Source organism: Nelumbo lutea, chromosome 3 (assembly GCF_056320005.1).
Source record: "Nelumbo lutea isolate HS-2025 chromosome 3, American lotus-T2T, whole genome shotgun sequence".
NCBI classification, from domain to species: Eukaryota; Viridiplantae; Streptophyta; class Magnoliopsida; order Proteales; family Nelumbonaceae; genus Nelumbo; species Nelumbo lutea.
This window is the reverse complement of record NC_142686.1, coordinates 35063035-35090351: the sequence shown is the minus strand read 5'-3', so window position 1 is coordinate 35090351 and position 27317 is coordinate 35063035. Positions and strand designations below refer to the sequence as shown.

The 27317-nt window shown below is 37.1% G+C and overlaps 1 protein-coding gene across 1 annotated transcript; it reads right to left on the bottom strand.

Annotated features, from left to right (window-relative positions):
- Window positions 1-18106: 18106 nt before the first annotated feature.
- LOC148864190 (glutamine synthetase nodule isozyme) lies at window positions 18107-25941 on the bottom strand. Its single transcript, XM_088974367.1, has 12 exons — window positions 25765-25941; window positions 25547-25650; window positions 25365-25413; window positions 25153-25259; window positions 23245-23332; window positions 21641-21769; window positions 21132-21206; window positions 20963-21016; window positions 20295-20332; window positions 20002-20161; window positions 19554-19614; window positions 18107-18407 (listed from the first exon to the last, which is right to left on the bottom strand). Exons 1-12 carry the CDS (start codon window positions 25876-25878, stop codon window positions 18316-18318), a joined length of 1071 nt encoding a protein of 356 aa, XP_088830493.1. The 5' UTR covers window positions 25879-25941; the 3' UTR covers window positions 18107-18315.
- Between the last annotated feature and the right edge of the window lie 1376 nt (window positions 25942-27317).

Here is a 27317-nt window from a genome sequence, read left to right as displayed (position 1 = left end):
CATGAGTGACAGTTCAGCATAAATCGGTTCGCTACAAAGCGAGCTTGGGTAAGCTGGTAACCCGAACTAAAGTCACTTCGAGCTAAGATCATCTCGGTACCAGATCGTGACAAACAAAACGAAGTTCGTTACAGATCGTGCTCGGTCCAAGGGCACTTCGGCATTCGTTGTCAGGGCAGACCTAAGGAGCACAAGCTCGAGGAGTTCGCTACCAATCAGCTCACCATCGAACAACTCGATATCCTACAGGCGACTCACCTACCGTTCAGACCTTTGAATGGCAACCTCGATGAGCACACCACAGTACTCTGTATCCTACAGGGTCGTACCTCGTAATGGTCACATTAGTTCACCAACTCCCTGGTCCTGACAGGAAGGGACAATATTACCGTTTGACGGCATGTGACAGTATTACCGTTTGACGACGTGTGACAGTATTACCGTTTGACGAAATGGGGCAGTATTACCATTTGACGGCGTTTCGCCCACCTAACACGCAAGCAAGTCCCATCACAGCTGGGATCTGGTAACTATTCCACCAACCCGCATGGACCCCAATATATAAAGACCCCCCCCCCTTAAGGGCAAGGTACGTTCTATTATTATTGTTGTGTGTGTAATTTTCACTCTCTAGCTCTCTCACTGTTATCATCTTTAAGTTCTCTACTATCACTGTGCTCTAACTTAGTCATCGAAGTATCCCCGCTGGGTAATTCACCTCGGGATCTCTAACTCATTTCTTTCAAGAACCCAGTTCTCATCATTGGTGGCAGCAAATCATATCTAGCAGGGAACATCCGGATTACGCAACATCACTATCCTTAACCTACCATCACTAAAATATTTATTAGGACAAGGGACCTTCCTTGTTGGGTGATGTGATCCCACAAAGCCCTCCCCTCCGTCGGCAATTTGTCAAAATCTATTTGCATGCAGAGCTGAAACTCGGAAATTAGACACCCAAACAGAATTGATTCATTGAATCGAAGTGAGATACCACGAAATGCATCTTCTGACTGTTCCGGGTGGTTAGGCCACACCCTCACCGCCCAGACCAGGATTTACCTACTCAAAGATCAATTTCAGGGTTTATTTACCTACCCAAAGTCGGTTACCATTTAAAGCCCCCGTTTGGGCGTGCTTTTATTTATAAGCACTTATCAGAAAAAAAAAGCGCTTAAGTATAAACGGTCCAACTGTCTGGTCCAAACTCGGGTCAGACAGCTTTAAGGTCCAAACTCATGACCGGTTCCCGGATCAATCAATCCAACCTTCCAGTCTGGTCTGGTTTTCAAAACCATATTGAATAAGGTTAAAATTTTTCGCTTTTTTGTAAAAAGAAAAAGAAAAGCTTATGCATTTCTGGCCCATCTTCACCCGCGATGTAATTTTCAAAATACTTATACTACCTTATTTGAAAAAAAGTAATTTTTCACCAAATACACATAAACACTTATTAAGATAAACTTGGTTAATAAGCACTCCCAAACAACCAGAAAGTTGAAAAAAAGTATGGACAATTAGCCACTACATTCATATTTCTTGGAGTATGACAGAAGGTGATCCTTGTGAAGTGCGATCACAATTCACAAACCTTCAATTGTCCTCTTAGAATGTTTTAGACAGGGGCATAACATCTTTCTTTTGTCTCCAATGTCCAAATAGTGTCCAACTGTCTTAGGATACTAGTTTTGCATCAGACTCTACTCTGAACTTCTCCATACTCTTCTCCTAGGTTTCTATTGTTTTCATGAACACAGCTCATATCTCCGCTTTAGCAGCTGAGCCACAATATTGTAAATTACTCTTGGATGACATAGTGTCACAAGTAACCACTTCACCGCACCTACAAGTGTTATCACCATGCTTGCAATATGCCATCAAAGTGCCAGCACGTGTGTTTCGGGTGGGGCAATGCATGCATTTTACATAGGGGGAATGCTAATGGCAAGATTGTAGTTATATAGTATGATTTTTCACTATATTAATGTTTCCTTATGTCACTCCCTTAAAAGCTTAACTTACTCTTTGAGGGGAGGTAGATAGTTGAGTGAGGTAAGAACATGTAAAAATTAAGCACGAGGTCCCCTCAAAACTAAACCGTGTGCTTGTGCTTGCCACCAATTTATGCAATACAAAGAACCTTTTGACTAATTTGTGTGTCAATTTTGTTGCCTTTGTTGCTTATTGCTTTATTCTGCAGTTTTTTCCAACACAGTCGAGCGCCACAAGGGGCCTCATCAACTAGCCTCATGACAGTTGGTATCAGAGCAAGAGCTCACTGCACATCGCGAAGCAAACACGTGACCCTTGATGGGAGCGATACCATGAAGAATACTCGGGACCTTGAGGAAGAGATACGATAGGGGTTCTTCCCCACCCACGAGGTCGATGATGCACCTGAAGATGACCCTAGCAAGGACAAGGCCCCAAAGGGCCGAGCATCAAAATCTAATAAGCGTGAGAAATCCATAGATATGCTCGCCAACATTGACACCTATGTGCTACGCTGTGAAGTAACAATGGGGGAGACATGTGATCGAGTGGAGGAGCTTCACTTCACCATGGAGACGGACGAGTTCGTAGTGGTGGAATTGGAGGGGCACTTGAATGGTGCCCTAGAGGAAGTCCACGATGTGACGAATGGAACCCTCAAGGAGGTCATGAACACCCCGCGTCAGCTAGAACCATGTCCGCATCTTTGATTGTTCAGGTCCAACTCGATGCAATGAAAGAAGAATGGGCAGCCATTGAAGTCAGCCATGTGCACCTCAGTCAACATGTAAGCCCAACTAGATGAGATTATGGGGGAGTGTAGCTAAGGAGAGCAGTTGCCAATTCAGCAATCCTTTCACTCCTATCCACATCAAGATTTGGGAGTCAACTCCCAACCTAGGCACACACATTGCACATGAGCTTGATAACTTCTTGTGGCAGATAGATTAATACTTCTTGGCAACAAATCTCAATGATGAAAGGACTAAAATTCACACTGCATTAATGCATTTAGCTGATATTGATAGGTTGTGGTGGCGCAAGAGATGTAGAGATATTGAGCGTGGCACATGCACCATTGACACTTGGGCTAAGTTCAGAAAAGAACTAAAGATATAACTCTACCCAAAGAATGTAGAATACCTGGCCCATAGGAAGCTGAAAGCACTGTGACATAAGAATTCACTCCATGAGTACGTCAAGGAGTTTTCAACTATCACACTTGAGATCATTGACATGTAAGGGAAGGACTTACTCTTCAACTTCATGGACGGAAGTAGAACTTCAACGACGAAATGTTCAAGACCTTGCATCAATCATGGCCATAGCCGAACAACTCACTGACATGAGAATATCAAATGATGAAAAGCCTCCAAGCCTGCATGCCACAAATTTGAGTGGGAGAGAACGACTATCAAACCTTTCATGGACTTGAGTGGGGAAGAACACAAATTTTGCGCTAAATTTGGTGCACAAAAATTAAGGGAAAGTTCCCCATAGGTACCCTATACTTTAGGTCGAATGCCAATTTAGTACCCAAACTTTAAAATGCGATAGTCTAGTACCAAAGCTTTCATTTTGCAATGATTTAGTACCTGACATTAACTCACCGTTAAGTGTCATGGGAGACAAATGCCCTTTAAGTGTCATCTAATTTTCTTTATCAACCTTCTGCTAATAAAGCACATCGATCCCAATTTCCCACTAACCAAACCAAACACAAAGCATAAGAATTCAAATATATGAAAGCAAAAGAACAGGATGAAGTAGAAGCCTTGTCGCTCTCTAATGTACCGATTATGGAAATCAAGAGAGAGAAGAATTAAGTGAGGAAATTAAAGCTCTTGAAGCGGAAGAGGACTTCGAGTTTGGTTCATGGGGTGCCTCTCTTTTGACAGAATCAGAAATGTGTTTAGCCTATGACTTGTTCTTTCACGGCCAGATCCGACGTTTATGACCCTCGGTTAGCTCTGATATTGGATTGGTCGGATTCCATTAAGATAGTCACAATTTAGTCATTGCAGTTCGAGGTCAGAGTCCTTGGAGCATAGTTCATCTTGTGGTTTCACCAGCGTAAACAGCAGAAGCAATAGTTCCAGAAGCCACAACTCGTCAAGTAACAGCTCCATCAATGCCACCAGATACAAGCCAAGAGTGAAGAACCATTTCCATATCCACCCTAGCCCAAAACCCCAGTTGTGGTATTGAGTTGGACGACATAAAGGGTCGAAACAAAAACAAGAGTTGTAACAGTAGTAGCAGCCATAATACCATGAATGGTACCTGTGGTGGCAGAAATAGTCCTGATGAGGCCAAAATAGAGAAGAAAAGCATGCCCCTTGTAAAATCAAGGAATGGTACCTGTCGCTCTACGATTTTCCCTTTGATTTATAGAGGAAACTGTAGAGTTTGGTGTCATATACGTTCTACTGTTGGGAAACTTTGGCTTGTTGGCCTTGTTTGTAGTTCTTTTCGTGCTACAGTCAAGGATTTTTAATGGAGAAAAGTTCATTCATTTTTTGTACTTCTTTGCTGAAATTCAGTTCCGAAATCAAAGAGTAAAGATGGTTATACTTGAATTTTGGAATGGAAATTCGTTATTGCGAGTCCGATAAACTATTTGGTCTCCTATTACCGTTTTAATTATATAACTAGAACTATCGAATTTCTGAAGATATTGATGAAGATGGAGGTCTCTGGTGAGCATTCTTGTAAAATTGACTCAGAGTTGTTGAATGATGGAAGCTCTGAAGTATCACATTTGCAGTGCATTGAGCTGGAATCAACAGATACTGGTGTCTGTAGGAGCCTTGGCTCAGATCAACAGTTTCATTCCACAGGTGCATTCCAAATCTGCCATTTTGTACTCCGTGGAGTGGATTGAATAGTTGTAAGTGTTGAGTTAGTGTAGTTGAAACGGTTTCTTCGAGGGTACTTGTTACTAAGGCCAAAAGTAATAGAAAAAACTCAAACGTGAGTGAAAGTGATAATCATGAAACATCTCTCATGAAACATCTCTCATGAAACAACAACAACAACAGCAGGATGAGAGAAAGGAAGCCATGTCTCACTGTCGCGTGTTTGAGTGGTTAAAGGAGCTCTCGATTATAGATGTGCCATGGGAAGTTCAATAACAAGTCTCTTTCGTGTTTATTCGAACGAGCACCCTTTTTTTCTCTCTCCTCTTCCACAGTTCCTATTCCGCCTCTGTCATAGTTCTCTTTCTCCCTCTTGATCAAGAGTGTCAAGCGTGGGCCATGGTGGCAGCTATGGTGGCGAACTGAGAACACCATCCTTCCTGTTGGCCATGGTGGTGGCCAGCGGCGAGCCCTGGCTCTTGTGTTTTCATCATATGGTCTTAACTGGACTGTTGAGAACTTGGCTTAGGCTCTGTTCAAAAAATGATGAACACTGTGTTTTATTTTCAAGGGTAATTTTGACATTTTTAACACTCTTAAATCGCACATGAGGTCATGTGATATACATAACTGACGGTCCATTAAAGGTAGGTACTAGATTGTCGCATTTCAAAAGTTCGGGTACTAGATTGTCACGTTTTAAAGTTTGGGTACCTATAAGGAATTTTCCCAAAAATTGATGAAGACAAATTCAAAGAAGTTGATTTTTTTTTTTTTTTTTTTTTTTGAGAAATGTAAGTGGACACATACTCTTTTAGCAAAGAAAGCCCTCTGATTCTCTTGTGTTAGATGAAATTTGATGCCACTACTACAACTTGCAATTTTGAGAAGCAAGCAACAACTGAAAAAATTTCCCTCATAGTCAATCAATGATTAAAATACAAATGGACAAAAAGAATGTCTTCAGTTGTAAAAGCTCTTTGGATGTGGCAGATTGGTGGAGGTCTTCTTGACTTCAAGGGTAAAGGGTTTAACGAAAACCCTCTTTGATTGTAATAATTTGGCAAAAACCTTTTGTGGTTCTAACCGTTGTAGAACTAGAATCCTTGCTCTTTCTTCCTGCAACAAGAAAAGCCAAAAGGAAAAAAAAAAATGGGGAGGTGTTGAAGGGAGCCGAAGGAGAGGAGATGTATCTTCGATTGTTGAAGGACTTCAGTTGCAATAGTTTTGAGGGCTGCAACCTTGGTTTTGGTGTAGCTGTCCCTTTTATTTTCTTGTCAAAAGAAAGGGAGCCAGGGGAGAAGATTTGAGGAGCTGAAGGAGGGCGAGAGCTTCCAAGAGGGTTTTGCTTTTCTACCTTTATCTATTTATAATGCATCTCCTTAGATGAATCGGCCTCTGAATTTGAATTTGGCCAGCTGTTATAATTAATATGAGCCTACTAGATTTGCAATTCGGTGGTCAATCTTTGATTCCATTTAAATGTAATTAAATTCATAGATTGGATTCAACATGCCACTTGGCAAAGGGGTTGAGCCCATGCATCATTTAGCTCATTGACCAACCATTATTTTCTTTTTTTGTTTAATCAATTAAGCCTTAAAACCAACCGGATGCCTTTTAAATGGGATTCACTAAATCCTAAATCAAGGTTTAGTCAATCTGTCCACCAAATAGAATTTGATTTATAGTGAGCCCCACTCGAATTCTTTTTTGGGGGAATACAAGAGAGGTCAGTTTTCTAATTAGACTTCACAACATGGTCTCATCCAACATCTTTATTATTGGGCCCAATTTTGTTATTTTTCTTAGTGGACCCAATAGCACCTTTTTATTCAATATCATATTGGGCCCTATTTATTTTAGTTCTTGGGCCCAAAATTTATATATCGACATATCTACAAAAAAAAAATGGATTTAATCAAGTCAAACCCGTTATCTAATACATGTTCCAAACCAGACCCAACCCATTGACAGCCCTTACAATCCTAACACACTTTTATATTAATGCACGTAGTAAAATGTACGTGATAGGATTTGTTCCTCACAGAGTGCTTCTCAAATCAATCTCACAGCAACATCGATCCCACCATGCATTAGAAACATCTCCCCATGAATAATAAATACAAGTACGGAAAATATTTCCGATGTATAGTTAGGCAATTGGTGTGAAGATTAGATCCTGATCAAGGTTTAAAATTTCAATACAATACACCTGATACGGGGCATATCGTATCGTATCTTTTAAAAACAAATATGGGATACACACGGAATCGTGCATATCATCTTTTTTCATGCGTATCGAACCCGTATCGGGGTGTATCAGGGTGTATCGATAGCATATCAACGAAAAAGATACGACCAAAAACCAAAAAAAAAAAAATAAAGGGGAAAAGTAAGATTCTTTCACCTCCCAAATAACTCTAAAACTCCAAATCTTATTCCTAGAATGCTAGATTTGCAAAATTTTGCAAGAAATAAGTGTGAATCGCTATTTTTTTTTAAGATTTTTCAAATTTTGAAAAAATATGGTAAAAAATAGGTAATTTTTTTATAATATCTTATGATTTCTTTTTTCTTGAATGTATAAATTTATGTTAACATACATTTCTTACATCTAAAATCACATTTTTTTGTGTTATCTATAGATTTATGGAAATTTCATGAGATATTTGAGGAAAATATAAATTAACAAAAAATTTGAAAATATAATTTTTCTCTCTACATATAAAGACTAAATATGTTTTAGATCTATAGGTTTATCTATCATATCCATAGAGCAATTGAAATTTCTTCTTTAATATATTTTTTTTATTTTTTATATTTTTAGAATAAAAATAAATAATAATTAATTATATTTTATCGTTTGATCACACCAATTGAAATTTCTTCTTTAATATATATATATATATATATATATATATATTATATTTATAGAATTAAAAAATAAATAATTAACTAATTATATTTTATCATTTGATCACAATGATTGAATATATTATAATTCTATGGATCATCTATCATATATTCCACAAGGTAATTGAAATTTCTTCTTTAATAAATATTTTTTTGAATATTTTATATAATATTTATTTATTTTTTATATTTTTTGAAAATAAATAATAAATAATTATTAAGTATATTTTCACTTAGAAGTTGTGCTAATGCATATTTTATGGTTGGATAAGAGAGTTGGTTTTTTCCCATCCCATTAAACATTAAAACTTAAGAATTTTAATTTATAAATTATAGTTAAGTATATGATTTTTAATAAAATTATAATTAATTACAATATATTTCTTCGTAAAACCATCAAAAATATATTAATTTAATGTATATATACCTCATTTATGTCTTATATTTAGTGTTGTTACGTATTTTTATGATTTATTAAAGTATTTATATTGTTTCAAAGCGTATCTATGCGTATCTTAGTTTTTCTCTGATACACATACGTATTTAAAGCGTATCTCGATACGTTTCTTAAAATTACCTTTCCAATACATTTGATGTTTTCGATACTTTAAACCTTGATCCAGACTCAAAATGCATAATAAGAAACAACGAGGAATGTAAATAATACCATTCTATTTTTCAAAAGTAGCAATGCTTTGGTCCTGAAAATAACATGACTTAACGTGATGAATTCCCACATGAGATGGATTGGTGATGTGATGATTCATATAACTGCGCGCTACTATTCAGAAAAAAGAAAAGAAATCATATGGTTCCAACAAGCAACATTAATAACTTCACTAGCAACGTTAGTGCCTCTTCTAGCATTTGCGATGCTCACAAGACAGACTTTAAAGCCATTCATTGGAATATTCCAAATGAAAGGCTGCAAGGGAGTGTGTGAACGGTGTGAATACGGTCTTGTGAGTATGGAAGTCGATTTCATTTAAAAGGTGTTATTGCATGTACTTTCTGCTTTCTTCGATATTAATTTTTTAATAACGGTAAATCGGTAAGATTCATTACTTGATCAAGAAAAATATTACAAAGGAGGGGAGCTAAAATATCTTAACTCCCCTCAATTACCAACATACACCCAAAATACAGGAACAATTACAATTAAACCCAAAAAACAGAACTATCCTAAACATTTTTACAAGCACATGGAGGTTTTTTTTTTCAGTTATTAATTATACTAAATTAAACCTGGAGGAAGAGAGAGCTGGTAACATGTATGCCCTCTATCAAATGGAAATAATAGGAGATAGATGATCAGGCTGCAAATCGAATCAAAAGGGATATTGGTATTATTAAAATTTGATTTGTTTAATATTTCAATTTGAATTGAATTGGACCTTGTTAGTCAGATTTATATTGGATTCAAATCCAATTTAGATTGCAATCAGATATTGAATAGCATTGGTTATTATTAATTTCAAAAGTGCAAGAATATTATATATTATTAATAAAATGGACTAACAATAGCTCTGCTTTTGTATAAAAGATGATACCAAAATAGATTAGAAGGATGTTTTATAGCAGAGAGATAGTTTAGGAGAAATTTTAGGGGGAGATGGTTTAGGTGATTGGGAATTTCATATACATGAGAGAGAGAGAGAGAGAGAGAGAGAGAGAGAGGAGTTGGAGTGAGACTCTAGTGAAGGGGGTGTCACATGGCTACATGGGAGGGCTGGGAAGGGGGAATGAAGGAGAGAGAGAGAGGAAGCAGAAAAGAGGGAAGTGAGAAAGGAGGTGAAGGGTAATGCGGACAACCTTGCTTTATATGCATAGTATAGATTGTTGTGTTTTTCATATAATTTATGTGTGATTTAAAAGTTGTCAAGGGTATTTTTTTGTATTTTTGTCACTTGTTTGCATAATATGTCCACACTTGTACTCTCTTTCTTAGATAAAATTTGAATGAAAATTTAGTTTCCCTTAAAAGTTTTTACACAGAAGTACAGACAGGCCCAATGTAAATTTATGATTTCCACTGCAGAGTTTTAAGCATTCAAAATGTCAACAACCTACACTCTATGCACCAACGCCCCCTCATGAATTGACACCAATTCCGAGCTAGCATCTACCCGAACAGTACTTTGGGCCTACAAATTCTGACTGTGGACAGCATCGTCATTCTCCCAAGTTTTTAAAGCTCATTTGGTTTTTATACTTTACTACATTGGATGACTACAAAAAGTCTCGAGTTTATCCATAGGAGACTAGGAGTTGGTTTTCTTTATAGGGACCCAACCGAGTCGAACCCGAGTCAGGGCTTGTATGAGGGTGAGGGTTGTGCACATTTCTTTTTGTAACTTCTCCTTTTCGAATTTAAATTACTTATGCTTTTCATTTAAATACAACTGACTTATCATTTTTGTTTTAAATTTAATTAAAATCTTCTTATTTAAATTCTACCTTTTTGACTCTTTCTTAGTGTTTCCTCTCACAACATTTGTTTGACATGTCATACTAATACAAAATTTAGAAAAACACTTTGCATTAATTATCATTGTTTGCATCATATTGTCTGCATATTATTGATTTGGGAGATTGATGTAAGTCGTATTGTCTCAGCATTTTCAGTGCATGGTTATAAGTGCTTTCATGGTTGTTGAATCTTGGATTTGAGTGTGTATATACTTGTCTTGCATCAGATTTGATCTAAACGAGACAAAATTCTATTTATGCTGTGTTTGGAAACGATGTAAATAAGTGTGAATGCAAATATATAGAGTGTAAAATGGTTCATACAAATTGTAAAGTTGGGTTAGTTTTGCACTAGAAAATTTATCTTCTTACCCAAGGTTCAAAGTATCGGAAACACAAAGTGTATCAGAAAGATAATTTTAAGACGTATCAGGATACGTTTTGGATATGCATGAATATTGACAAAAAAAACAAGATACGCATAAATATGTTAAAAAATTCAAATAAATCATAAAAAAATATATTATTAACAATACTTACAACTTTTATATGATTGTAAATAAGTTATTTAAATTTTAAAACCACAATTTAATTTTTATATAAAATGTGACATATCGAGATATAATTGGTAGTCATTGAAAAATGATGGAATTACTAAAATGTAAAAAAAACAAAAAAAAAACTAAAATATGAATGTATATCCATCAATTTTCAAATAACCAATATAATTATTTTAATATTTATTAATATATAATTTTTAATAATTAATTTCAGCATTTATTAATAAGCAGCACTAAGAAAAGAAAATATTGACTTAAAACTAAAAACGCATATAACTACAACAAACAAATTGGAGTGGTCTAGTGGTGAAATTATGTGCATTAAAATTTGGTGACTAGGGTTTAAGTCTTTCTATTGTTAATATTTGTAATTTTTACATTAACAAAACGAAATTAATGAGAGAGAGTGTGTGTGTGTATGTGTGTGTGTGTGTGTGTGTGCGTCATTAATTAATAGAATTAATGAGAGAACCGTAATTAGGCGTTAAAAATCAAATTTAAATTTAAATTTGTCTTAAATATAAGAGTAATAACTAATTGATGAAGAAGTTAGACTTAAATAGAGAAGTAATAAACGACATTAATGATTCAGATTCGGTATTAAACAAAATTAATGAGAGAGTGAGTCATTAATTAATAGAATTAATGAAAGAATTGTAATTAGGTGCTAAAATTCAAATTTAAATTTAAATATGTCTTAAATATAAGAGTAATTAACTAATTAATGAAGAAGTTAGGCTTAAATAGAGAAGTAATAAACTACATTAATGAGAGAGATTCGATATTAAATATAAATTAATGGAACAAGGGGAACTGAAACGATTCAGTTTGTATTCGGGCTTGTACCAAAACAGCCAGATACGGGCCCGTATTGGTCGATACATACGAAAAGAAACGGAGTACTCGATTTTTACATGTCTTGTGGATCGATTTCTTGCCAAATAGACTTTTAGCTATAGTGGATGCAAACACGAATTCCAATAAAGCATATGCCTTCTTTTAACAAAAGCCCACTTGAATGCAAATTTACTTCTTTTTTATTGATGTACCTTTACATCGTATTATCAATGTAAATATGCATTGGAAAATGTTTGTCAATGCATAAAAGTAATGTTGCTAAACACAAGCAAAAATGAACCAGAGTACAATTTTACACTCCATTTGCATCGTTTCCAAATGCAGCCTTAAGGAAAATATCACCAACACGCCTTAATTTATAAGTCGTTTACCTTTACTATATTGAAACTTCACATTTTCATAGAACTATCCTTCTACACTTACTACATGCATGTTTTTTGGGGCTTATGCTACCAAAAAAAAAAAGAAACTCAAGGTTATGGGCACAAGCTTAACCCAAGGACCAAAAACCTAAGCCCAACTCATAAAATGTTGGGTTGGGTTAGCCTGGGCTTGGACTAGGTCACCCAAGCTACTACCAAATGGGGGCATGTAAACCACTATGGCTGAACCGCCACATGGACAATTACGTGGACAATACTTGCAAGGAGCATGGAACCAACACTATCTCATAGGTATTTATGTGGTAACACCAACAAAAATATTTTCTTCTTCCATTCTCTCTATCATTCTAGTGCTCCTACTTTAGCTCTCGCTCTCTAGTTTTTCTCGACTATGACCAGTTCGTCTACACTATCTTAGCCTATCCGATCTCTTTAGATTCCTTACTAGTTTGAGCGCCAGAGTGCTCCTCTCCAAGGAACCACCTCGGGGACTTTGACTTTTGTCTTTGCAAATCATCGAATCCACCTCAACTCGCCCAACTCATCATGGCACTTATCTGCTATTCATCCACCTTAGCTCGAACAACATCATATTGGCACCATTTGTGGGAAGTGACACAAAAAGCTTTTATTTCCTTCTCTATACATCCCAATGACAATGTCTCCAAGAAAATATTTGACTGATCTAGCAATCACTCTCCCTCCATGGGCTCCCATACAAGGTGCATCTCACCACATCAAGACCTCCGGCACCAACCAGTGAAGTAGGAGGAGTTCAATTTTCTTCATCAACAAGTTGAAGAGCTCCAACTAATCCTTCAAGGTAGGACTACAAAGGGCATGGTGATAGACAAACCCAGACGCAAGACTAGAATGAATTTTCCATTACGAAGACTCAAAAGAAAACACACAACTTGGTCAAGGACCGACACACTCACTCCCTTAGGTCTATCCAACATGCGGACATCAGCTATGAGATCCAAGACATGTGTGAGCACCTAAACAAGCCCGAAAGGAATCACTTAAATCGCCACACACACGCCAGAGGAGCTTGCATTAGCATGGAGTCGGTCTTCGCCCAGGATATTATCAATACGCTAACATTGCCATGCACCAACGGGCCATTGAATGCATTGATATGCAAGGCATTCATCTCCACCCTCAAGGACCAGCTCCATGGTGGTTTCTACACTACCACCTTATTCTATTATATCTTAGAGCATGTTCGAGGACTTTTCTTAGCACAATTCATGAACAACCTGTGACACTACAAAACGGTTGCCAACCTCATGCAGTTGAGTCTGTGGGGCAAGATTCGAGTCTATCCAAGTCCAAACGCTACATTTAATCCATAGTAAAGGCCACCCTAATGCATGGCCTCTGAGCCTCATGGTTCAATTCATCCTTTGAAAAGAGGGCAAAGAAGAAAGATGTGACCAGAAGCACAAAGAGTGTGATGACCACCACTTCAACCGAGACAAGAAGACGTTGGACCGACATCAGGAGCACAGACCGAGGATTCCCCCACCAATATTCCGGAACTTCACACCCCTTAATACACCTCATGCTGGGATCCTCATGCAAGTTCAAGACTAGCGCTTCATCAAATGGCCTAAGAAGATGAAGCCCCAGGTAAACAAGAGGACCTATGACAAGTATTCTAAGTTCGACAAGGACCACGACTATGACATGGAAGATTGCAAGGACCTCTAGAACCATATAAAAGGGTACATCATTGACCATCATGGCTGTTGTAGGAACAACCAAGGCTGCACTAACGTGTCTGATGACCTAGATCCCCTCTTGTTGGAGTCATTATAATGATATCTGAAGGCCAACAATAGGGGGAGAACTCTTTGTCTCAGAAGGTCTATGCTCAAATGAACCAGATGGAAGGCCAACCTCAAAAGAAGTCAAAGGTAAACACCCACATCGCATTCACCAAGGATGACTTGGAAGGAGTTCAGGCATCGCACAAAGACGTATAGGTGATCTCTATAAACATCAACAACTTCGAAGTGCGTAAAAACCTCATCAACATAGGAAGCTCAAATGACATCAGCTTTGATGAGGCCTTCCAGAGGATAAAAATTAAAAAAAAAAAGTGTTTATAGATAGTGAATACTCCCTGGTCGACTTCTTTAGTGACACCACAAAGCCGAAAGGGAAGATCAATTTACCACTTCATGATTGTGAAAGGAAAGCAGAAGGCCACACTACTCATGTACTTCCTAATAGTGAAGGATCCATCACCGTACAACATCATCATCAACCCCTCAACATTGAACAAATTGAAAGCTTCAATGCCCATGTAACACCTTGCACTGAAGTTCTCCAATAAGGACGACATAGGAAAAGCCTAAGGAGACCAACGCACCACTTGACAATGCTATGTTACAATGTTAAAGAAGAGGCGCAACCTCTCAAAAAGCTCTTGCCGTTAACAACCTAGAATTTCTAGAAAAGCTTTAAACATAACACGGTGGGCGTATTGAGGGTTTGATTCAAATAGGCCCAGGACCGACCCCAAAATGATGGCCCATCATCTTAATGTCGATTCGTGCCACTAACCTATACAATAGAAGAAGAGGATCTATACCTTAAAGAGGTGGTAGTTGATGAGAGAGGTCAACAAACTGTTCACTCTAGACTTCATCCAAGAAGTGAAATACTCAAGCTAGTTGGAGAACGCCGTGATGGTAACGAAGGCCATTGGGAAGTGGAGGATATGCAACAACTTCACCAACCTCAATAAGGTCTATCCAAAAGGATATATAAGCTTGTCGTTGCCACCTTAAGCCACAAGATGCTTAACTTTAGGGATGCATTCATGGGATACAACTAGATCTAGATGCATCCATCAAACCAAGAGAAAACCACCATCATTATTGACCGAGGGCTCTATTGCTACAAGGTGATGCCCCTTGGCTAGAAAAATGCTAATGCAACATACCAACAGTAGGTAAATAGGATGTTCAATGACTAGATTGGTAGGAACATTGAGGCCTATGTAGGCGACATGTTGGTTAAAAGCCTTAAAGAAAAGCAACACCAAGCTAACTTGGAAAAAGTCTCAAGCAACTTTTGCCACAATAGATGAAGTTAAATCTAACCAAAAATGCTTTCGGCATGAATTTAGATAAATTCTTGGGATTCATGGTGACTCAATGGGGGATTGAGGCCAACCCAGAAATAATCCAAGCCATCCCGGATATGCCTTCTCCCAATACCATAAAGGATGTTCATCACTTCATTTGATTCAATACTCACAAGATAGTGCTCACAACATACTCATAGCCACTTGCAACCATTTTTTGGAATATCTCCATACTCGAATATTTTTATTGACGGGAGATATTCCCAATGCACAGCTAGTTGTGAGTACGATCTAAGCACTGTTTTGTGAATACTGAATCCAATCTCAACACCAACCTCAAAATCCAAGCTCCTTTTGACAATTAGATTTTTCATCGCAATATGAAAAACTAGGAATGAATTATGAAAGCCTTTCCCTCTAAGATTGTAAATATTCCCTACTTTCTTTTTGATATTTGCTTATAGTATCATCCAATCCACTCAAATTGCAAATGGGATTGATTTAAGGAATTCTTAGGTTTTGGAAAGAAAAAGGAATTTAATGAAGATTAAAAAACTTCAACTCTAGTGGACTCTAAGTTTGGCACAATTTCTAGGTTTGGCACACGGACAAACTATAAGTTGTGTTTGGTGAAATATCCAAATGGCCCAAATCAACAAATGCATGAATCGTTTTATTATTTTGAGGGTACATTACAAGGACCCCCTATACTATGGGGTCAATGATAAAGACCCCCATATAATTTAATTTGTGACAAACACCCCTTAAACTTTAGCCATTAGACAAAGAACCCCCCTCTATTAGCATTCCGTCAATAATCTTCAGAAAAGATTCTCTCATTCAACTATTTAAAATTTTTAAACCCTTAAACTATCCAATTCTTATTTATTTGAATGATGAGAAGACATCTATGACCAAATCGCCATGGATACTGGTGACCAAAACAACGATTGATTCTTGTAAATGATGGATGTTGGTGGACTTCTATATCTATAAATCAAGGTTTTAAAAGGCTAAAGGCGGGAGATGAGGCAATTATGTCTCATAGGAGCAAGGCATAAGCCTCACGGCGTTTTGAGGCATAGGCCTTGAGCATAAAAAGAAAAATATATAATCCATAAACAATAAAGACATCAAAACATAAAATTAGGATCTTATATGACTTGTATGATATACTAGACATGGATTCATGGTTCAAAGTATCCATACACCCCAATATGTTGAAAGGAATGTATTGAGTATCAACACTTTAAACCATGCATACCTTTTTATTCAGTTTTTTTAATTGTACAATGTTAGTTTTATATTATTTAATTATTACAAAGAGTTTTTTAAATACCTTAAAAAGGGGTAAGAATAAAGCATGAATAATAAAGCAAGCTATTTTATTACAGATTTTATATGCATTTTTTTTGTTATATATATATATATATATATATATATATTGCTCATTATACCAATATATACAAAACAAGGCTTTTTTTGTCTAAATTTATGTTTGCCCCTATGTAAACCTTCATATTCCACATTAGCATGCTGAATAGTTAAGGCCTAAGCCTTGAACATTTTGAGGCTAAAGGCCTAAAGCCGTAAGCCTCAAACAACTCAAGGCTGACATTGTTGGTGGGGTTTAAGTCTGCTGAGGCGAGGCCTTTTTATCTTAGCCTTGCCTCAAGGCTTAGGCCTTTGGCCCCACCTCATGAGCCTTTTAAAACTATGCTGTAAATGCCATACTTTAATATTTGGTTTGGAACTAAAATCAATAGTTCAATTATTGATGGTTTTTTCTCTTTCTTTTTCGTTTTGTTTTGCTATCTCTAATACTAGAATAGACATTTGGAATTCAATTTGTTTGATTGACTTCCCACATAATATTATAGAAGCACTTGAAAATTTTAATCATTAGTTGAATTCATGAAAGCTTATTCAAAAAATCAATGTTTAAGGCTTCATAGCATGTAATAATTTCAAATTAATTAAAGAAATAATTCAAAAATTTTTTCTTTGCTACCTCTCATTTATTTTGTGGTTGCTTGAGTTACACTTCTTTCAAAGTAACTTTGAGATTAGGTTAAATCAGGGTTTAAGAAAAAAGGGAAATGAAAAGAAAATAAATAAAGTTCATATGAGTACTTTGATAATTTAATGCATTTGTTCATCTGGCTTAGCAACTCGGAGCCATTTGTTGCACAGTGAAAGCTTAGGGGTCTTTGCCACAAATTAAAGTACAGAGATATTGGTTGCATGGTAAAAGTACAGGGGTCTTTATCACTGGCCCCATTGTACAAGGGGGTCTTTGTAATTTTTCCTTATTTTAAATTGTTTAAGCATCTTTAAATAGCTTATCCGGAGCTCTTCAAAGCAGCTAATTGAATGCTCAGCTCTGCACTCATAAAAGGGCCCTCAATTGAAGCATCTAGCTATCACATTAAAGAATAAATCAAGTAACCAGAGCAAGCTTCTGATAGTAAACAAAAATTTGTGGTGGGGCAAATGCATGTATGTAATATCAAAGATTTAATAGTGACAAATACTTGCATTATCATGAGGCCACTGGTTTCTTTAAGTTCTTACCATCCTAAGATTTACACAGCCATCAAATCTAGCAATTCCAGACAAGGGTCATAAGCAAGAAATGTGAATGAGCGGTTTGAGTTCAATGTCAAGACTCATGAGCCTGTAACAGTGGTTCTTATGCATCACTAATGTGGGATGTGAATACCTGTGCGCCACTACCTAATCTTGTTGTGTAATGAATGACACTTGTGTAAATTAAAATGTTTTAGATAAGAGGGGTATCTGGAGGCATCTAAAAAGTGGATGAAAAATTATCACCTTCTCAGAGGGAAGTTTTGGATTATTTCCTTTTATCCTCGGTAGCTCTTTTTGGCAACACTGTTTTTTCTTCCGGTTTCCCTGATTGACGGTTTCCTATTTCTAATTCTACTTCTATTTACAATCAAGCACCAGTTTCCAACAACCATTTATTTGTAAGGACATATTTTGGTCCTCAAACAATCAAACACCAATAAGAGAAACATCTCACAAAGCTAATAAGACATGACCGGTAAATGGAAACAACCCAAACAGGGTTGCACAATACAAAAGAGAGATCTAAAGGGAGCATAACACTCATAAATTCATTATTAATCCTCTCCTTTCTAAATCTTCCTACTTTCCTACGGATTCCAGAGAATGGTAGTTTCTGCGATCATGGAGGTGACAACATAAGGATCCATGTTCGATGCTGGCCTTCTGTCTTCGAAGTATCCTGTTCGTGCATTACACCAATGAAACTCAGATCAGTACCATTATAGCCAAAACAAAACAAGCCTTTCACTTATTATGAAGAAACTCTTTGTAATGGATTTCTATCAGTAATGATAATGATTCATAGTAGTCATGATTCCCAAAAAGATGCAAATCTTTTCAAGCTAATTAATTGCATTGATCCTCAATTGAAAAGCAGTAGGGCTGTTCACAAAGAATGCCAAACCGAATAAACCAGCCCAACCCAATCCAATTTGGTCAGTTTTTCATCACCACTGGTCAGCTTCGAGTTTTGTAGAGAAATAAGCCGATAATTCGATTCAATTTCGGTTTTCATGTGTGAACCGAAACCAAACTGAACCAAACTGAGTTGATTTACTTTTTAATTTCCTAGTCTTTCCCTAATCAAGTAATACCTATTCTAGTTTCTTCTTTCTAGTTATCTACTTATTTTTAACATTAAAAAATAATAAAGCATTAGCTAAATGGGAATTACTTTCGTCTTTAGGATTGTTTTCCTTTTTTTGAGTTGAAAATTTTACACTAAATAGGAAACATTGAATATGGGGGGAAAATACATAATTTGAGTCAAATTTTCAAAAACCATTTTAGGATTAGCAAGCATTGCAAGCAAAATCCCTACACCTTTAAACTTGCCAAACTTGGAAAATTTCTCATTTGATGGGAGTCTTTGAGATTGGAGACTTAGAGTCTTAGCTTCTTGCATTTTTGGAACGAGTAAAAGAGAGTTCTACTCTCTAATGTATGCTTTATACCAAATAGGAAAATAGGAGTCCTAAAGTTTTGAATCCAATGTTAAACCGACCAATTAAGCCAATAAACTGACCCAAACCGACCCTTCATGTTTGGGTTAATTTGTTTAATGGCAGGTCAGTTTCAGTTTACTCATTTAATAACCCGACCAGGTTGGGTCGATTGAACAAAATGTGTTAAACCGACCCAACCCAACCCATGGACAGCCCTACAAAGCAGAGTAGAAAGGTTCACCAGTGTAGGCATAAGGATTTACCCCATATTCACGGAGTAACAGGTACCCAAGAACAGAGACCGCTCCACACCACCCCAAAGAAAAAGAGGATGACAGAACTAATTTGAAGCATGGTAGTAGAAATTTATTCATTCTCACCTTTGCCGGCTTTTTCAGTATCCCGGCCAACACGGATAGAGGCACCCCTATTTGCAACACCCTGCAATTTCAAGGAAGAGTTAGACTGAATAAAAATTTGACCAAGCAACCTAAACAATTTGAGGGTGATCAGCTGAAAATATCACAAACATAACCTAAATAAGTCTTTTGCAATACAAACATAACATTAGCATGAAATTTATCCCAAGTGTACTCACTAGACATGAAATTTGTGCCACTTAACAATTTACAAGATAAAACCTGTGGCACCGTATGTATCCTAGTGCTAATGCAAAAATCAGAAGTGATGTCAATCCCTGAATTATTCAAAGTTGTTCTGCTTAAACCACGTGTCATGTTTTTATGGCCATGCTCACAGGAAGATGCATTTTTTCTTATTCATATAATCTAAAGAAATAAAAAACAAGAAACCCATTTTCAGACATACCCAAGAGAATGTGTTGATGTCAGCAGTCTCATGGCGACCTGTCAACCTTCTCTCATTACCCTCTCCATAAGCTGCAATATGTTCTTTGTGCCTTAAACCGAGCTTCTCAATTGCCTTCTTGATCACATCAATCCCGCCATCATTCCTCATGGACTTGGTGCTGATTAAAGTGAATACAACAACAAAAACCATACAAATGGTTTCGGAATCTTCTAATCCTGATGATGAAAAAAAAAAAAAAAAAAAACAGAACTGCAATGTCCTATGAAAAAAAAGAATGAAATGATATATACCTATAGTTTGTGTGAGCACCAGCACCATTCCAGTCACCCTGTTTTCCATTCAAAGTTGGATTAAGTAAGAACAAGCAAACCACAAATTAATTTGTGATTTAAATCCTACTTGGAAGGGAAAAAACACTCAATTAATATCCAGAAATTAACAGCATCGATGTGCATCTACCCGTAAATACCGTGAAACAACGCATTATTTGGTCTACTTGTAAGCATGATGATTAGATATCCCAGAATAAGATAAACTAAAAGCCACAAATTAGCATCATGCAATATGAAATTTAATTAAATTAGAAAACAAAGGATGGTAATTGATATATTAAAAAGGACATTTATTATGTAAGGGTTTATCCTTATTGAACAATAACAATAAAATGCCATGTCTGCTTGTAAAAAATCAAAACCCTAAGCTTTCAGAAATAGGAAATTAAACTAAATTTTAGAATGAACATTGAACGATGTAGTATAAATGGCAACAAGTTCGAAAATTTGCAGACAGAAAACAATCTTTTTTTTTTTTTGATAAATGATAGAACACAGTCTATTGAAAGTTATCGAGCTTTTACACACTAGAAGTTCAGTCGAAATTTACTTTGATTAATTTAATGATTAAAGGGTTTTAGTTATAAGATAGCACCACATGAAAAAAAGGTGTATTCAAAGCATACCTTAATTGGTTTGGGGTCAAATGAAAGAACAACTCCTGCTATCTCCGTAATCCTCTGTTTTACCAAGCAACCAACAAGCATTAGAGAAAATAATAGGTGAGGTATACCAACAATCACAATACCATTTAGTATTAAAGAGAAGAAATATTTCACCAAATTTTCAAGATACCTCGAGAATATAACGAGCCACCCATAATTCATCACCAGCAGAAATACCAACAGCAGGGCCTACTTGGAATTCCCACTGTTGCAACCAACAATAGCAGTATTAATCAATTTAAAACATATAGCTCTTACTAATCCATCTTCTGTAATCTGTATTCAATATAGCTCTGGATGTGGATATGACTATTTTATCCAGTTTACGTCTTAAATGACAGCAGATAATGAATTATTCGAAACGGTAATTTGATGTAGTTTTGTAGCAGAAAAAGGTGAATTAACTGAGCCATTGCCTATAGGCAATGTATATGACATCAATGTGGTAAAATGGTAAAAACATAGCATAATAAACAGCAAAAGAAACCACATTCCTTGAAATATTCTAAGCCAATACAACTACATTCCCATGACCCACAAAAGCTGTATAACATTTTCCTCTCTGAAATCCTTATTCTAGAGAGAGAGAGAGAGATTTTGTTATAAGGCATTTGACAAAACAAAACAAGTCATCCAAACCTGGCCCGGCATAACTTCTCCATTGATCCCACTGATGTTTATTCCAGCATAAAGGCAAGCTTTGTAGTGAGAATCTACAATATCTCGCCCAAATGCCTTGTCAGCTCCCGCACCACAGTAGTATGGTCCCTACATAAGCACAAATGTACAAACCATATGAATTGCTTATTCAATTAGATTGCTATGAATACCGAGCTATGTCACAAGCTTTGAATGTCAAAAAATTGTTCATGTGATTTGCGTGTAAATAAGAACAATCTAATGGCATTTACATCACTCATAAGCAAATAATTGAGGCTGTTGTGACAATAAATATCTTTTAGAAGACCGATTGCATAAAACTTCTCATTGCAGAGAACTTTTCCTTTAGAAACTTCAAAACATTTTGAATTAAAATCGTAACACTGATTATAAATACACACTAAGGGCCTTTGATTATGGCTGAAGTTGTTGAATTGAACAAATTATTAATGCCTTTTAGTGGACAAAATGATTAAATAATGAAATATTTAATGATATAGTAATCTGAGCCCACAACCACATTAAAAATCTTATTCACAAAAGGACAATGAAATAATCTTTTCAGTTAAGCCACTCCAGCTGTTACCAAAACAGTTACCAAGTCTTGATTGAATGATAAATTATTCAAGAGTATGGTAATCAACCCACAACTTCAACTTCGGCCATTTAAGCCTACAACCTAGTTAAAATACTTATTCACAAAAAGACAAAGCAACAAGTCTTTCAATTCAGTCACTCCAGCTGTTACCAAAAGGTTGCTAAAACATGATTCCCAATTAATCCACAAAATGATAAAATTACTTATTACTTTCTCTTTAGTGTATGGCAATAAACCCAACTTCAGTTTCAACCACTAAGGAGCGCACAACCACCTTGAAAAACTTTATCACTACAGAACAAAGCAATAAGCTTTTCAATTCAGACACTCCAGCTGTTACCAAATGTTTACCAAGACATTATTACCAACTTATTAATAAAAAGACAAAACAACTTGTTGCTTTATCTTTTTAGTAGATAAAATGATTAATAATGAAATATTCATGGGTATGTTTAGCAACCCAACTTCAGCTTCAGCCATCGACGAGCCCACAACCTTCTTAAAACACTTGTTCACAAAAGAGAAAACAATACGATTTTCAGTTCAGCCACTCCAGCTGTTACCAAATGGCCACTAAGACATGATTGCCATGCAAATGCATACACATTAATCATCATGAGATAGCAAGAGCGTGGAGACATTTGATAACAGATGGGAGTGGTAGATCCCAAAAATCAATTTATTGCTGTCTTTTAGTTAGTGAACAAGTTATTAAGTAGGCTGTGAGCCCCTCAATGACTGAATGACACGTTGGGTCGAAAAGTATGACCTTAGATATTTTACTACGACCTTAAAGACTACTCCATCTACTAAAATACAATAATTAAGTCATTCAATTCAGCCACTTAAATCATTATTAAAAGGGAGCAGCCCAAGCCACACATGACACAAGTTTCTACCAGATAACCATATCGTAAGACCGTCACACAGGCATATTCACAAATCACAACAACATTGCTAGAGCAGAATAATGAGATATCCATACCTGTGGGCCAGGGAAGCCACCAACAGGCCATCCAATGGGCCAGTGGACATCCTTTTGAAGAAGAGTATACTCCTGCTCAATTCCATACCTAAGCCCCAAAAGACACAAGCATGAGAAAAGTCCAGGTCTGAAAAAGGATAAGAAAACAACTGTTCACTGGTCAAAGAAAAGACTTGTTAAAGCATTGAATAGCACCACTTTTAAACACTACACAATAGAAGAATATGCTAACAAAGCAAAAGGACGACATTTTTTTGTTAGTAGGGGTGCTCATGAGAGCAACGCTATAGCAATTCCGAGCCACAACCCACAAGCCTTTAAATCATGCAAGTGTCATTCTCAGGAAAAATTTTAAAAAAAAAATTAAAAAAAATAAAAGAAAAAATAAAACCATGTAAGTGCACAAAACTTAGTGACGTCAACCCAAAAAAACGAAGATGCATTCGATGTGTTAGTCCGGATACAGTACATACAGGTGAGCACACCTGGTGCTAAGCACACGGTAATTTTTATAAAGCCTATTCCATAAATACCCTCAACCCACCCATGTGCCCACCGGTAGTGCCTACCACTACCAGATCCAGTTTCACCCTCTAAGCAGATAAAAGTAGAAAAATGTTCCAAGCGAGATTTGTTAAATAATAGAGGGTCAATCCATAGCTTAAATGGGTATCTCTACTTGAAAGGGCATTGTCTATAATTCTGCCTTATCCTGTTCTCTTTTTCAACATACTCCGAATTCTGCCATCACCCCCCATAAATTATTTGCTAATAACTTAGGTCACACCACTCCCCTATTACCCATAAAATAAAAGCCAGCTTAACTGTCAAGTGGTACCACTTGCAAGGATAAACCAAAAACAACTAATTGTGTTTTGTGCCACTGGATAGGCAGTCAAGCCCAAGTGGTACCACTTTCCAAGACTGCTCTGCTGGTTGAGCTTTGGGGATATCATAGCTTCCAATGTGTAAAATATTCATAAGACCACAGGGAGATGGAGGTCCCACAAATTAGTGGGCCTCCACCAAAAATCAGCATGATCAGCAACCACCTGATGAAAATTTGATCGACTATTTGGGACAGATGGGACCCATTAAACTGCAGATCCATCATATGATGCTAAATCTACTCAGGGTCCTCTTTTCCCACTTCTTTTGCGTACTTTTTTTCCACCTTCCCTTCCAAAAGGTTCATGAATAAATAAAATGCAATAAAAAGTATACAAAACACACAAAAAAAAAAAAAAAAAAAACAGTGAAATCGAAACTTGCACTCATTTCCAAGCTGACATTCAGCCAACGTTGGGTCGTATTATCTGGTTGTGGGCAGGTGACACTCTGTATCCCCTTTAGCCCAAAGGACTAATGCCAGCTCACTTAGCAGGTTATAATTGAACTGACCAATCCAAAACCCACCCAGACAATCCAATCCTGTCCTCCCCATCTATTTATTTCTATGCCACAGACCCCAGTGCAACTGCACCATGCGCTTAACAATCCACGTCCGCGCGAGAAAGCCCGGCAACCCAAAACATTCCACCGCCCGCGCCGAGTTGATACGCTTCAGATGCGTCAGCCCAGCCAGCTCCAGACCGGCCTCGATCTGTTCCAGATAGACACGATGCCTCCACCACTAGGAATCTGCCGGCTCACTCGCGAATTTTGGTAATCAATGAAAGATTCAGTCGGTAAATTTAACGAATAATAGGCATACGAGATGAGTCCATGGGCCCAACGGAATAATATCCAATAATTCTCCATTAATGGCATCTTCTATCTCAAGACCGACAGTGTAAAGTGTAAACGAAAAAAAGGCCAGGGACAGAAAAGCCCCTCGGTAATGACTAAAACACCCCTCCAACAAGGTACCTTTATTGAAAAAAGAAAAATAATTAAATAAAATATTACCAGGGCTCCTCAGCAGAAACATCGGGGTGGCTGAAGATCTTGGCCGCATTATATCTCTTGTTTGTAGGGATCGGTTCACCAGCTGGCGTGTAGGCATCGCACATAACCTGAAATTACCAAAACAAGCCCGCTCCCTTCTTTATTACCGAATCCATCCACTAGAATTACACAAACTTTTTAACAGAATCAAGCTATGCGGATGGATCCCTTACCAGAATATTGTTTCCTCTCCTGAATGGATCCCTGAAGATCGCTTGAGGACTAGTTCCATAGAAAACGAAAAAAGTAGAAAAGTAAGTGAGATCGTCACTTGTTTGAAATTTGACTGCTAAGCAAGCTTCACGATGATCACAGTGACGAATCAATTCAAGGGTCTGCGTTGATTAACACTTACTACAGGATCACTTCACTGTCCTCCCCAGGAGCTTGTCCGGTGCTCGATCCGTCGTAGTTCCACTTGGGTAGTTTTTGTGGGTCAGTTACCGGCCCCGACAAAGTCTGACACACAAAAGAAATACCGAAAATGAAAGGAAAACATATGAATAAGAGTATAAAAACCCCATGAATGAAAGAAGAGATCGAGCAGAAGAAAAAAAAAAGCAGAACACCCACTCTGGCTTTGCTTCTCATATCCATTCCGGACCCACCAATCCATATGTACTCTGCTATGATCTTCTCAGTTGTTTCGCTGAGGTTTAGGTTGATCAGATCGTTGAGGAGAGACATGGTGGACGGAGGAGCAAGATACAGAGAGACGGAGGGAGGAGGTGAGTGAGAGATGAAAATAAAAGGGCGCAGAGAAGAGTGGAGGAGTAGGTAATCCTTTTATAAGAAGAGAAGCGTGGAAAAAACGAAAAAGTAGAAATGATAATAAAATTGTCTTGATGGAATTGCTTTTTATTAGCGAGTGAATGAATGAATGATGGTTGCGAACAGGGAAGGGAAGACGGAAGACCGAAGGGAGCTTGTTGACTTGTTAAATGAGATGGGTGCACGTGGAATGATACGGATGGTTGGGATTAGTTCTGGGTCCATTGACTGGTGGGAACTGTGCATCGGGTGTAGTAGCTGAGTATTATCCTAAGAGAAGGTTAGATGGAAAGGAATTCATTAATGGAGTGAGTAAGTACGGGTTACCGGTTCTCATCCGTTTCTGAGATTGTCGGTCTGGGGTCCGGACCCTAGTGACTAGCATGTTGACTGTTATGGTGCATCCGAGTTTTATTAATGTGACGTAGAGTACTATGTTCCAAAGTCATTGGATTGGAATCAATATTGTATACATAAGATAGATGGAGGCGATATAGGAATCTGCCGCATCAGATTCATGTACTAAGGCCCACAACGGTTTGGAATCGGACTTGCGACGGATCATGATGACGGATCACATAAAGTTCGGATAACAGGCTGTGACGTAAGACAAACTCCGTTTCCCAATTTCCCATATACGTTTTTATTTGGGAGAATGACCAATCAGCCCAGATTAACTCCAAAGTATAGGGGGAATGCATCCTGACCGTAAATTAATGTCAAATTCACGGACAGAATGTGATTTATAAGGGGAGAGGGCTACTAATAAGGGACTGAAATTCAGAATTCTGCATCGTGTGTATCCATATTTGTTCGTTTTTCTTTTGATTATTAATTGGTAAACGTTATAAATGAAATATTGACAAAGAAATAAGTTTTTTCTATATTTTTTTTTTGTTGTAAATTTAGTTTTTTATGAACTAAAATGCCCTTATGTTGTTAAATCTAAAAATCAAAGATTCTATTTGGAGAATCTAGAATAAAAGACAAAAACAGTGGAGACTATTTACACAAAAATTGACCAATGTAGAGCTTATTTATTACTTTCTTTAGAAAAAGAGTTTTTTTACGAAAATAGCCTTGTAGTTGGATCTTATTACTGCTGAGCCCCCGTAGATGTGATAATCGGTAAGTGGTAACTGACGTGGATATTTTTTTTCAAAACTTGAATTTTATAAGATTTTATCAAGATCTCGGTTCCCATCGAGATCCTCCAATCTGTGTGGGTGGTTGGCGACTCGGTCCATCATGCAAATTAAAATTTAAGGAAATGAAGGAGGGTATTATTGTCTTATGAAGATTAGTTCCACCTACTTATTTATGAACCCGTGACGAGCTCCCACAGTGACAGTGAG